The 14,835-nt window shown below is 42.9% G+C and overlaps 1 protein-coding gene across 4 annotated transcripts in view; it reads right to left on the bottom strand.

The window, feature by feature from the left end:
- ipo13b (importin 13b) overlaps nt 1-14,835 on the bottom strand; it is a 220,332-nt gene that overhangs the window by 140,518 nt on the left and 64,979 nt on the right. For 3 of the 4 annotated variants that reach the window (XM_085982981.1, XM_085982980.1, XM_085982978.1), the window contains exon 3: nt 10,521-10,583. The exons of the other annotated variant lie outside the window; for it this stretch is intronic. In XM_085982981.1, coding sequence (XP_085839107.1) covers nt 10,521-10,583 — 63 coding nt within the window. The remainder of the gene's footprint in view (nt 1-10,520; nt 10,584-14,835) is intronic. 4 annotated transcript variants of the gene reach the window in all.

Genomic DNA, 14,835 nt, shown 5'->3' with positions numbered 1-14,835 from the left:
AGGTTATTCCAACATATTCCCCTACGGGATACGGAGATTGTATTGAAAACATACACGGGGCAAAGAGTATACCCCATCGGGAAGATAGAGGTAAAGGCGGTCCACAAGGGCAAAGAAAGCCGAGGAATGGACTTATATGTGCTACCTGAAGGAGGTCCACCACTACTGGGACGGAAGTGGATTAGAAAAATGAATATGGACTGGCATTCCTTAAAAGCACTAACGGTAGATGCCAGGGAAACAGATGTCAAACCTAAACGATTGTCCAGAATATTGGACGATGCTAAAGAGGTGTTCCAGCAGGGACTGGGAACACAGAGGAATTACGGCAAACATCAAGATTGAAGAACATGCACAACCAAAATTTTTCAAAGCCAGACCGGTACCCTATGCGATACGACCTGCTGTGGAAGCGGAGCTGGAAGCACTAGAACGTTCAGGAGTACTGTCTAAGGTAGACTGGAGTGAGTGGGCTACGCCCATTGTTCCCGTGATGAAACGTCCTTCGAGCAACAAGCCGGGAGAACCAGGGAAGGTTCGCATCTGTGGAGATTTCAAGATCACTGTTAATCCGGTGCTTCACACGGTGCAGTATCCGCTTCCGCGGATTGAGGATATCTTCGCTTCATTGTCGGGCGGGAAACACTTCACCAAGATAGACCTGGCGCAGGCGTACTTACAGATGGAAGTTGAGGAAGAGTCACGCCAGTACCTCACGATCAACACGCATAGAGGCTTGTACCGGTATAATAGACTGGTTTTTGGAGTGGCATCGGCTCCAGCAATTTGGCAGAGGGCCATGGAGCAGGTATTACAGGGAATTCCAGGCACAATGTTACCTGGACGATATTCTGATTACAGGAGATGGTGACGAGGAACACCTCGCAAATTTGGAACTGGTGCTCATCAGATTGAAAGAATATGGACTTCGAGTTAATCGGCAGAAATGTGAGTTCTTTCAGAAGCGGATCTCGTACTGTGGCCATGTCATTGACCAGGAGGGATTTCATAGGTCTCCTGACAAGATCGAAGCGGTTGTGAAGGCTCCCGCTCTGGTTAATGTATCTCAGTTGAGGTCGTTCCTAGGATTGATTAACTATTACCATAAGTTTCTGCCAAATTTATCCACGGTACTGCACCCGCTGAACGCTCTTTTGCAGAAGGGAGTACCATGGGAGTGGAGCGAGGACTGTAAGAAGGCCTTTCGCAAAAGCAAGGAATTGATAACCTCAGAGGAAGTGTTGGCTCACTTCAACCCAACACTGCCTATTCGTTTGGCTTGTGATGCTTCTCCATATGGTATTGGGGCAGTACTCTCACACAAGTTGCCAAATGGCACGGAGAGGCCAGTCGCGTTCGCATCCAGATCATTGACCTCCGCTGAGCGCAACTATGCTCAGATAGATAGGGAGGCTCTCAGCCTTGTGTGGGGAGTAAAGAAGTTTAATCATTACCTGCAGGGCCAAAAGTTTACGCTTCTGACAGACCATCAGCCGTTAGTATCCATTTTTAACCCTAAGAAGGGTGTGTCGGTGATGACAGCACAGAGACTCCAGAGATGGTCCCTTTTCCTAGGGGCACATCAATATCAGATAGAATTCAAAGGTACAAAGCAGCATGGTAATGCTGATGGGCTGTCGCGCCTGCCACTACCTGAAGAGGAGGAGACAACGAAGGTTGACCCTGTTGAGTTATTTCACTCGACCATCATCAAGTGTTTACCAGTCACCAATGCAAGTATTGAAAGAGAAACCAGGAACGACCCGACACTGTCCCGAGTCTACGAGGTGACAGTGAAGGGATGGCCAGCATATGGTGATTCTCTGTTACCGGCATTCTCGGCAAGACAAGACCAGCTGTCCATCTGTCAAGGAACATTGATGTATGGAACGAGAGTGATTATTCCTCCTAAGTTAAGGGAAAGAGTTCTAAAGGAACTGCATGAAGGTCATCTGGGGGGGGAGTCAAGATGAAAAGCCTTGCTAGGGCTTGTGTGGTGGCTGGGTATCGACCAACAGATAGAGGAGCTGACGAAAAGCTGCTCAGGGTGCCAAAAAGTGCAAAATGCACCTCCGATTGCACCGCTGCATCCATGGGAATGGCCTTCAGCCCCATGGCAACGCGTACATATTGGCTTTGCTGGTCCATTCATGGACTCCATGTTTCTAATTGCGGTGGACGCACATTCTAAATGGCCAGAAGTGATCAAGATGACTACCACTACTTCAGAAAAGACAATTGCGGTGTTAAGAACGATATTCGCAAGGAACGGATTGCCAGAACAAATATGTTCCGACAACGGACCACAGTTCGTGTCAGAAGAATTCCAAAAATTCTTAAAGAAGAATGGGGTGAAACATTATACCTCTGCCCCATATCATCCGGCTACAAATGGGTTGGCCGAGAGATTTGTACAAACATTCAAAAAGGCAATAAAGGCCATGAGCGAAGATCAGATTCCACTACAACATAAGGTGGACAAGTTTCTACTGGCATATCGAAACACCGCTCATGCAGTGACAAACCAAAGTCCTGCCATGATGTTTTATAACAGGAGGTTGCAGTCCAGGTTGGACTTGTTAAAACCAAATGTGCGGAGGGAAGTTGAAAACAAACAGTTCCAGCATATAAATAACAAGACCACTCGGAGTTTCGAGGTAGGACAACCAGTGTTGGCCAGGGACTATGGAAACGAGAAATGGCAATCCGGAACAATTCGGGCCAGACAAGGACCCCTGATGTACACGGTAGATGTTGGTAAAAATGTAATACGGCGTCATGCTGACCAACTGGTAGAATCGAGAACAAGGGTCGAACCCATGGTTACGACAGAGACAACCGTGGAAGAAGTTAGTGAACCTGAAGCATCTACCTCGGCAGTGAATGTACCTGATGATGATGTCCAAGACATAAGAGACCAACTAGAGGAGTCACCTCAGCAACAAGAATCAGAGACCCCTGAAAGGCATTATCCAACTCGAATCAGGAGGCCTCCTGAGAGACTGAACTTTTGAACTGTTTCTACATGAAGTTGTATATGTATATATGTTATTATGTTATGTTAAATGGGGATATAACTGTTAAGCTAAAAAGGGAGGATTGTGGTGTATGTAACTTGTTCCACCTTAAGAGAACTTAAACCTGTTCCACCTTAAGAGATGTACTACTTTCTCTGGCTGCTGTATACGGTAATACCGGTGGTGACCACACCGGTATATAAGTGCTGTGTAGTAATTTGCTGGGTAGTACAGCCCTAACCTCCGAATAGTAAAGACCTATTGAAAAGTTATTCTTGTAGTCTGTGTCAGTAATTGACCTTAAATATAACTGGAACACACAGACTTAACAGTATCCTTGCTACCAACTCCATCTCCCTTGCCAGTCATTGCCACAGGCTGAATCAGACCATTTGCAACCTGTGTTGTATTTGACCCCAAGCCAAGCTCCTGTTCCATCACTTCACCTCCACATCAGCCACCTCTGCTCTTACCCAAGTCCATCTGTCACAAAAACCCTCATGTGCATTTGCAACTCCCGACTCAACTAATCCAAAGCTATCCTGGCTGGCCTCCATAAATTTCAGCTCATCTAAAACTCTGCTGCCCATATCCCATCCCACACCATCCCACTCGCCCATCATCCAGTTCTCACTGCCCTTCAATGGCTCCCAGTCCCTCAGTGGCCAACAACTGAAGGTACCCAACATGAAAGCAATACAAGAGATCAGGAAGCATTCAGGATTGACAGACCAAACCGATCAAGGGTATCCAGTACATTATGGAGGCACAAGAATCTAAAATAATAAAATGTAAACGCAGAAGCAAAGGGCTGATGTGTGTGTTTGTGGAACTTTCAAAATTACAACTTGATCAAAACACCATTTCAATAAGCACTACACAAATATCCAGCAGGATCACAAGCATTCAAAATTCAATGGATTAAGACAGCTGGGTAGTTTTTTTGTTTTTACACCAACTGGAAACAACTCAGATTTACAATTAGTTGCTTGGTTCAAGTGAGTAACAATCTAGGAGACCACGAGACGGGCCGATACAGTAAAGTTAAAACATGACAATCTTGGAATTCACTTAAAGACAAAACACTTCCATCATGCTAACAAAATTAAGCCATAGAAAAATTCACACGATGAAAATAATCATATATCCAAACAAAATACTGAAAGTCTTGACAATACAGCAACTGCAGATTGTTTGGGAACTACCTACAAATACAGAGGAACTTAATAAAGGTCACCCAACACAGAGGTGAAATCAATATTTTAAGAAATGCATCGCTCATGCTTCATTGTTATGCAACGTCACTTTCTTCATGCCCTGTATTTTACAACAGGCAATATTTCTGGATACAGGGTATTGGGACAATATTTCTGGATACTGTGACAGTTAACAGGAACCATTTGGCTTTATTACAGTTCACACTAGTAATGCTTACATCAAGTGCCAAAGATTGAAATAACTGGAATTTACATTTTCACATGCAGTTTCCTTTAAAAATCAGTTTGGACTTAACTATCAAATGGGAAGTACTACAGTCTACATTGAACACTATTTATATTTTATTACAGAAAACTATGCAAATCACATAACAAAAAGATTAACTGCTTGCTCTAACCAGCTTTACTTCACCACCACCGCGCTCTCTCAACCCCTCCACTGCCTCCGATTTGTCACACTGTTTATCCGACATCCAGTATTGAATGAACATAAATTTCCTTTAATTAAAAATTGGGAAGAGCAAAGCCATTGTCTTTGGTCCCTGTCACAAACTCCATTCCCTAGCCATCAACTCCATCCCTCGCCCTGACACTGACTGAGGCTGAACCAGACTGTTCGCAGCCTTGGAATCCTGTTTAATCCGGAGCGGAGCTTCCGATTCCATATCCTCTCCATCACCAAACTACTTCCACCTCGCAACATTGTCCGACTCCTCCCCTGCCTCAGCTCATCTGCTGCTGAAATCCTCATCCATGCCTTTGTTACCTCTAGACACAAGTATTCCAATGCTCTCCTGGCCGGGCTACCACCTCCACACTCTAAACTTGAGCTCATCCAAAACGCTGCTGCTCGTATCCTAACTCGCACCAATTCCCGTTCACCCATCACCTCGGTGCTCGCTGACCTACATTGGCCCCCAGTCTGACAACGTCTTGATTTAAAATTCTCATCCTGGTTTTCAAATCCCTCCATGGCCTCGCTCCTCCCCATCTCTAACTTCCTATAGCCCTACAACCCTCGGAGATTTCTGCCCTCTTGCTCATCCCAGATTTTCTTTGCTCTACCATTGGCAGCTGTGCCTTCAGCTACCTAGGCCCCAAGCTCTGGAATTTCCTCCCTAAACCTCTCCGCCTCTACCTGTCTCTCCTCCTTTAAAGATGTCCCATAAAACCTACCTCTTTGACCAGGCTTTTGGTTACCTGTCCTAATAACTCCTTAAGTAGCTCGGTGTCAAATTATGTTAGACTAGCTGAAGTGCCCGGCGGTGCCGAGGCTTTTTCGAGGGCATGTTGTTGTTGGAAGAGAGAGAGAGAGAGAGCGCGCGCGAGAGAGAGAGAGAGCGAGAGCGAGAGCGAGAGCGAGGGGGAAGGGGGGAGGGGGAAGGGGGGAAGGGGGGAAGGGGGGAGGGGGGGAGGGGGGGAGGGGGGGAGGGGGAGGGGGAGGGGGAGGGGGAGGGGGAGGGGGAAGGGGGGCGAGGGAGAAGGGGAGGGGGAAGGGGGGGCGAGGGAGGAAGGGAGGGCTTGAGGCTGAGAGACGGCCACAACCACGACCGGTTGCCGGGGTAACCCTGCCGCGCCGCCCCGCACTCCCAAGAGCCCCGCTCTCCGAGCCCCGCACTCCCCGCTCTCGAAACCCCAGCTGCCCCGCCCCGCTCTCCGAGCCCGCCCCGCACTCCCGAGAGCCCCGCTCTCCGAGCCCTGCACCCCCCGGCCGAGAGCCCCGCTCTCCAAGCCCCAGCCGCCCCACCCCGCACTCCCGCTCACCAAGGCCGAGATCCGCACTCTCGAGAGCCCCGCGCCCCCCCCCCCCCCCGCCCGAGCCGAGCGCGGAACAGAGAGAGACGCCGCGTCTCACCTGCTCCTGCTGCGCGCGCACCCTGACCCTCGTGGCTGACGCTGTTGCCCCGGGTAACGTGACGGGGGGGGGGGGGGGTGGGGGTGGGTGAGGAGCTTAGCAGAAGCCCAATTACCTAGCTCGGGCCTGGCTGGGCAAGAAAGGCCCAGGCTTTCAGGCCTAAGAAAAAAACGGGGAAAGGTAGGAAAAAGAATCTTCAGGTTAGAGAAAATATTTACAAATGAGTGATTTTTTTATTTTTTTAAACAATTTAATAAATTCAATTTTATTTTGCTGGAAATGTATATTTGAAAAGAAAGACGCAGAAAGCAGGAAAAAGAATGGAAGCAAGATGGCGGCTACTCACCTCGGTTCAGAACGATAAGGCCCGCCCACACACGCACCGATTGGTCGACCGTCAGGTGACCAAAGCGTAGGATTGGTCAATCGTCCCGTCACTCGACCGTAGGAGGGCCCGGCCGCATGCGGCAGCAAGCCGGCGTACGATTGGTCGACCTCGAGGTCACTCTGTCGCTATGAGCGGATAATGAGATGGTAATGAGCGGAATTTTGAAGGTTTTTCGGATACCGCGGGCGTGATTTTAGCCCGGCCGAAACGTAAATACGCTTAAGACCGTTTTGGAAAGGTAAGCTTTCTTTCGACGTAACGCACGGGTAGGTACGCCCTATTCGAGCGCATAGCCGCCCAGACGCACACGCGAGGATAGACAGAAGGACAGAAGCATCGCTTTATATATATAGATAATTGCTAGTGAAGCGCTTTGGAATGCTTTAAATGCAAGTTGTTGTTGCTGTTGGTGACTGGAATTGTGATTTGACTACCCTCCAATCCACCCTCAAATCTACCAAACCATTGTTTCGCTGCTATATTGGAAATTTTCTGAGCAAGGATTTATGTTGAAATAATTTAGGCTGTTACGGCCTCAACCACCAACGATTGCATGTGAAAATACAATAAAATGAGCACCAATATATCAATAATGATTTATTACAACATCCAACATTTGGCAAACTACCTGCAGCTGTTGAATATTCATCGGTCACTAAACAAATCCATGAGTATAAGAAAATGAAGACTTAAAAACATATTGGCACTATAAAAGATTGACATCAAAATTAAGTTAAATGGGACATTCGTTTCAGCTGAAACGGAAGGCTGTGGAAATTGACTGTAAGCATATTACTGGCATATTGACATTGAAGTAAATTGAATGCGATGGCTATCAAGACTATACAGTAATATAAACTTGGTGTCTATCTAATCAGTCCTTCATGATCTGTTCCCTTGAGTCACTTTTCTTGGTAGTGTACACTGTTTAGGATTTTAGCATTACATTTTCTTGTGTAGCTGACCAAGTAGTATTCAAGCATAGCACTACTAATTCTCCAGTATAGAGGCATTTGAATCTTGTTCCAATGTCAAGATTTCTTGTATTCTGGCATTTTCAGATCAGAATTTTATATTCAAGGGATAATATGGGTTTAAAATCTATTTATCTATTTTGAAACACTGTAAAAATTCCGATGAAGCATCGAAGACCACCTCAGCAACAGAAATCTAAACTGCATCAACTGAAACTTCTCAAGTATTTGATCTTGGACACGAGTGTGGCACATTCCTTTGTTCATATGGTGCTACAACCCCCTCGTTCCCAATATTCCAAACACACAGCCCTGAAAGAGGGTCTAATTTTAGTGGGAAAAATGTACCAACAGATTCAAATGTTTATTCCCTCCCTATTCACCGGTCTCCCAGGCACATACGTGCTTTAATCAAGGAGCAGGAAGGAGAACAACCTGTTCTCATGCTTCCATCAATGTTGTTCTGAACTGATCACCAGATAAATGGTTAAGAGAGAGGGGAAAAGAGTTATCCTCCAATTTTCTTTCCCTGCCTGGGAAAGCAGGGAGCTGCCCATTAACAAATACAACTAAGATTAGGAACTTGTGTGAGGACCCATTACATTTGCAATAGACTTTGCATACTTGTGCCTCCACATACAAATTTGTGTTGGCTATTTCACCAAAAAAAACTTCAAAAAGGAACTCTTGCTGGAGCCAAACCTCCAACTAGCAGATACTGTACCTCTGTGCACAGAATCAGCACATAGATCATCAAAAGTAATAAAATATGGGTTTTAAAGTATTTCTAACATTTTTTACATAAAATTATATATATATGAACAATTATATATTCAGTGTATGGTTTTCAGAATCAAGAGTGGTATAGGACTTTGACTTTAGCATTTTGTTATTGCAAAGTATCCAGAAATTGGAACTTTGTTGGGTAATTTCCAAATACCAAAGTACGAGAACATTTTAATATACAAGTCAATTATAACCTCATGATTGCATTTCTGTAGTAATACAAAAAATAATGAATATGCTATGCCTCCTCACATCAGCAGATAGTCTTACTTGCAAAGTACTATCCTCCTGCACGCTAATCAGCTGAACCTGGATAATGCTTGCTCATGCAGCTTTATTTAAAACCCTGATTGCCTGGTCTTGTCTTCATTTTTTTTTTTTTTTTAATTGCCATGTTCACAACACGAGGGTCCACATGCTCCTTTCCCCATTTGCAGCTTGCTAAACAGTGAAAGGAAGTAGCTAAAGCAGGTGTGTGAAGCAGCCAAATTTTGGGGTTTTGGAACTCTGTGCCCAATGTGCTGCAAGCCAGCTTTCAAAAGCTATCACTGCCAACAGATCATACATCATATACACTTAAAACTATCTGGTATCCTTAAATCAAAGATCAGTCGCAGCAAGCTTCAATTCCACTTGTGCCGTCAGCAGTGCAGGAAGGTGCCAAGCCTTCCAGAACCGTTCTCCCAATGGCGATTTCCTTTGACAAATATTCTGGGTTACATTGCAAGTCTCTATTTTAGCTACTGTAAACTAGGAATAGGGCTATCTCTCTCCCGGTCTTAAGAGGGGCAGATTCTTGGGATAGGTAGACCTCTTAAATTCTCCCTTTGCCTTTCCCATTTCACTCTTGTAGTCAAAATCTTGAATCATTCATAGGACCTCAAATCGTGAAATTCCTTATCCCAAAGCATTTCCTTCCTCCTACAATTATTGAAACCCAAGCTTGGCATTACCCAATTATTAGTTGCAAATTTACCTTATTCTTTTTTACTCCTTTCAGCTTTGGTGGTGCCCTGCATTATAGGCTTTAGACCTTCTCAATTAAACAAAAATCAATTCCTATGGAGTTCGGTTTCTAGTCAATGGAAGTGCTGTTTCTCGAAAGAATTATTGGGACTGCTACAGAAACTCACACTAAAGTCTTTTATCTTAAAAGATAGTTAAATTTTACGCTTCATCAACATCCGTTCTCCAAATACTATGTTTAAAAGAACAAACTGTTGAGACCCCAACATGGGTTGAGTTCTCTCATAACTTCAGGAAAATGTTAGTACTGAATCCAAACAAACTGATCAAAGCTTTAAGGTTTAATTATAGCCACAAGTCAAATCTTCTATTATACCACCAATTTATATTCAGTTTAGTTCCCATTTTCAATTCCGATAATTTTCTATAGTTGACATTAGGCAGACAATGGCGTTGGAGGAAGTGAAGCAACAAATAATTCTCTGAATACGAGACTGAGATAAGCAGTCAGCAAACTCTATAAAATATGAACATTTTAGACAAAAATGTATTGAATGGCATGGTATTTTCCCCATTTCAAAATAAAAACAGCTGTTCATTAGGTTGGTGGAAGTTGATTAATCCACCAACACACAATTCCTCAGACCAGCAGGTCATAGGTTTGTGTTTACAACTCCCCATGTGGAAAGGTACTGTTTTTGATCAGCTTGTTGAGTAGCGGAGGAAAGCATAGAGACAGTAAAGTTATCCCAAGTCGCTACCGATCACTTGAACTACATCAGTCCATTTATTCTAACTCTGAGTACAGATTCGTGTAGTGGATTTTCTACAAGTGGCAAGATTACACTTTCATGATCTAGTTGCACTCCACCAGATTCATCTCCCCAATGACAGGTTGGGTAAATGGCCAGTTGCTAATCAGTATCGCTTTGTAAATGACTTTAGTATGGCTCAAGTCGATTTGGCTCAAATCGAGTTAACCAGTGGTTTCCCCTTTCTCCCTGTGGGGAGGTGCTTCACATTCACTCAGCGCTACTCAGGATTTCACTGTGTGGGGCCTTGAACAGCATATCTGTACAGAGTATGCAACATTTGTTGGTGTGTTACTATACTAATCTGATGTCCAAACTCCATAAAAATGTTAGTGGGAGGTAAGGTGAAGAGAAATTGAAGGGGCCCAGTAAAAGATGTGTGTGTCTCAATTGTTAGAACAGAAACTTAAAATTAGCTGTGAAAGAGAAAAAAATTGAATGCCAAGTATTAGCATAAATTAGAAATTGCAGAGTGCAAGAATAAACAGAATTAAGTTTTACCTACCTGTGCTCCCCCATCTCCCTTATAGCTGCAGAGTCAGCAAGATTCAGCAAGATGGCAAGAAATCTGCACAGGCAATAAGGGAGAAGAGGTGCTAAGACAACAGACAATAAGCGAGCAGGCCAGGCATGCAGCAACTAGCCAAGCAGTGCAACTCTGTATATTATAATTATAGATGAGCACTTCACAGAAGGTTGATCTGCAGTTTACTTCAGATGCATTGTCTTTTACACATATTCCCTTGAAACTATAAAGTGCAATGTAAAAGCCAAAACAAAAATGAACTAAATAATACACATTTACATGTTTTATGAGACATCACCTGATCAGTTTTTAAAGCAGTGGTTGAGTACAGACATTAGAATACACTCAGGATTTTGGCAATTAAGATTCCCATTATCTCAGCAATCAATACTGTACAACACACAAGCTGCTAATGCAATCATGTTCAGGTACTAACACTTTGATTATTAGCTAAATAATATTACAAACACTCAAAATCTGAAACAAAAACAGAAAAAGCTGGAAACACAAACAGGTTAATCAGCATCTGTGGAGATAACAGACAACATGGAATTCTTATCCTTCTTTACAACTGGAAAATAAGGAGGTAGAAAAGCATATCAATATGCTTGTCCAGCTCTTACTTTCAGATCTGAAGGGGTACAAATCTGAAAGCAGTAATTCATCATTAACCAAGTTCTTTTAATATCATTCTGGATCTCAATGCAACTATCTACTGCATATTTAAATTATGCTTATTTTAATCAGCAGCAATGTTAAAGGAGAAAAGTCATACTTCATACAGAACATAGGGAAACACCTTTTTAATCTGTCATTACGACAAACTCATTTATATAGCGCAAAGCTTTTCACAGTGAATTAATTTTGGAGTGCAGTGACTGGCATAAGTGACAACAAAACAGCAATGAGATGGCCCCAATTGTCTCCTTTTCACAATGGACGTCCAATCCCTCTACACCTCCACCCCCCACCAGGATGGCCTGAGGGCACTCCGCTTCATCCTTGAACAGAGGCCCAACCAGTCCCCATCCACCACCACCCTCCTCCGCCAGGCTGAACTTGTTCTCACATTGAACAACTTCTCCTTTGACTCCACTCACAACTCCAAATTAAAGGCTATGGGAACCCACATGGGTCCTAGTTATGCCTGTCTTTTCGTGGGATATGTGGGACATTCTTTGTTCTAGTCCTACTCGGGTCCCCTCCCTCACCTCTTTTTCCAGTACACTGATGACTATCGGTCTAGTTTCCTGCTCTCGCCCGGAACTAGAAAATTTCATTCACTTTGCTTCCAATTTCCACCCTTCCCTCACCTTTACATGGTCCATCTCTGACTCTTCCCTTCCTCGACTTCTCTATCTCCATTTCTGGAGATAGGCTGTCGACCAATATAGGCCTAGCCTACTCAATCTCTCCTCAGGAGGACAAACCCCCCCATCCCAGGAACCAGTCTGGTGAACCTTTGTTGCACTCTCTCTATGGCAAGTATATCCTTCCTTAGGTAAGGAGACCAAAACTGTACACAATCCCCCAGGTGTGGTCGCACCAGGGCTCCATTTAATTGCAGTAAAACATCTTTACTCTTATATGAATGATATTCGTTAAGGGAGGATTGTTGGCCAGGACACTAGAATGCCTTGCTTTTTTCAATTAGTACTTTGGGGCCTTCAAAATCCAAAACATGCAAACAAGGCCTCAGTTAAATCACATCCAAAAATGGCACCAGCAACAATGAAGCACTCCCTCAGTACGGCACTGAAGTACTGATATTTTTCTTTATTGCATACTTGATCTGCTCTAGGATCATTTGATACAAATTACCTAGTAGCTGACCAAATTAAGCAACTATCTAGAACTTGGGGAAGGGGTGAAAATCAGTGCTCCACTTGCTTATAGCAAAAGGATTTTTTAAAAATGAGTATATTTTGGGAAGATGGAGCAGCATTAAAGTAAACTAGTGTTCCCTAATCTTGCAAAAAGAAATTGAAAATTACAACAAACCTCAAACCAAAAGGCATCTATGCAATTCGCATCAACCAGTCCATGCAATAACAGCTATAATATAAATAGTGAACAATTGCTTGTTGCATTGATACAATTATGTTGACCTGTCCACAGAAGGTACTACCTCTTAAATATTATTTAGGTAAATCTTACTACCAAAATTGCTTTCTACTATCACCATAAACAATAGTGTGCCACAGACAAGTTAAAGCTAAGAAAAATTACCAAGACATCCGATTAGCTCATTTTTTATTCATGGTATTTAAGTAGCAGTATTACATTTGCTAACAAATTTAAAAGATGAATATCTTCTATACTTTTTTTTTTTATAAAAGCTGTTCTCTGGGAACATTGACTTCAATAACTAGTATAAAATAAATTACTAATTCATATTATTTTACACTTTTAATACTGTCACAGAACATGCAATGCCTGTACATGCTGCGTATTCTGTAAACAGAAAGCCAACTGACTTCAAAAAACAATTCACAGTTGATATATTTGTCACATCAGTAATGACCATTAAATATCTCTCTGGCATTCTTACATCCAACACAAGAAATGCATCTGAAACCAGATTAAGTACTTGGAGGACAATTATACAAGGTTAGGATACAAGCAGCTGGTCATGTGAAACAATCATGGAGGTCAAATATTCCAACAACAGCACGTGCCTCTTAATTTTTCCATAAACAAACATATCCTTTGTTGGCACCACAGATAAGATGGCAGTGTATGGTTAGATGGAAAGAAAATTTTAAAAAGGTTAAAAAAAATTGTGAAGACATGAATTAGTACAGTAAATAACACCTTGTAAAGACAATCAATTTTTAGTGGTGAAAAATCAATTTATATATTAAAAATTCTATGCATATAGCAAACGTAAACCATATCAATGTCAACTCATCCTTGTGTAGCTAGTTTAACATAATATAGCTTGCAACTGCCTTTGTACACTTACATTAGTGTTTTAGAACAAGACTGCATTCAGAATTTCTGACTGGTTGTGCAGAGGTTTCTACTGCCAAATCTACTGGGTTAACTGACTTTCTGATCTTTCTTCCTAATGTGCTCAATTTTGATCATCAAGACACAAAAAAAATTACATTAGGACAGAAAACAGTACAAACTAATCCCAAATGTAAAAGGAATGATCTACAAGGAGACATTAGCGAATCTAAAGCTTTAAAGGCTAGCAAGAAAGCAGTATAGGAGTTAAGTATCAAAGGTAAATAAAGTTAACCAGATTATTTATGCATACAGCAAGAAAGGTGCATCAGAGGATGTAAATGGAAATTAGTGGGGGGGGGGTCAAATCAGTAAACATTTGCTCAAGAGAGACAAAGGTTTGGAATAACCCATCAAGAAAGGTAATAGAGTAAAAACAATGTGATTATTCAAAGTATAATTAGATATGATAGCAGAGTTGATGTGCAGGAGAGATAGGCTTGAATGGGTTGGATGGTCCTTCTCTGTCCCTGTACTAAATAGTATTTTTTGAGGAGGAGCACAAGAAAATACATAATTTAATTAGAGGCTTGCAGTGATGGGCTGCATCAGCTTCAATTTTTTTCGTAAAATTCAAGACTTGCACTTAAGCGAAGGTTTAATAGAGATCAAGGCTGTAATACTAAATGCAACGATCAACAGGACATCAAGTCTGAAGTAATTCATAAATTAATCCTAAAATAAATATATAAGTCTGTGTCTGTCAGTCATACACTCAAAAGTTATAGAGCGTACCTACACACGTTATATCAAAAGAAAACTTTAGGGGAATCTAATAGGCGTATTTACTTTTTGGTCAGACAAAAATTGTTCCGACAGTATACAAAAAAGGTTCAAAAACGGCAAAATTCCGCTCATTAGCGTTGAGTGACGTGATGATTGACCATTCGGTACATCACCGGGGGGGGGGGGGGGGGGGTTCAATTGTGTGTGTGGGCGGGCCTAATCCTTCTGAGCTGAGGTGAGTTACCACCATCTTGATTTCTAACTATTGATTTATTTTTCCCACTTTGTGTGTGTGGAGGGGAAATTGTTTTTTAAAAAAAAGTTAATTAATTTGTAAATATTTTTTCTAAGCTGATTAATTTTCCTACCTTCACCCTTTTTTTCCTACCTTCACCCTTTTTTTCCCCTCTTGACTCACTGCCTCCGCCGGGCGCCGCAACCTTGGAGGGTTACCCCACCTGCAGGCCTCGAACTCTCCTCGCCAGCCACGCCCAAGCTAGGCACCGCCCGCCCCGCGATCTCCGCCATCTTGGTAAAGGCTGGCGACGCAGAAGCT

Source organism: Somniosus microcephalus, chromosome 3, assembly GCF_052327205.1.
Source record: "Somniosus microcephalus isolate GS21.2 chromosome 3, FLI_Smic_1.0, whole genome shotgun sequence".
NCBI lineage: Eukaryota > Metazoa > Chordata > Chondrichthyes > Squaliformes > Somniosidae > Somniosus > Somniosus microcephalus.
Note: the sequence above shows the minus strand (reverse complement) of the source record. Positions and strands in the feature narration are given on the sequence as shown.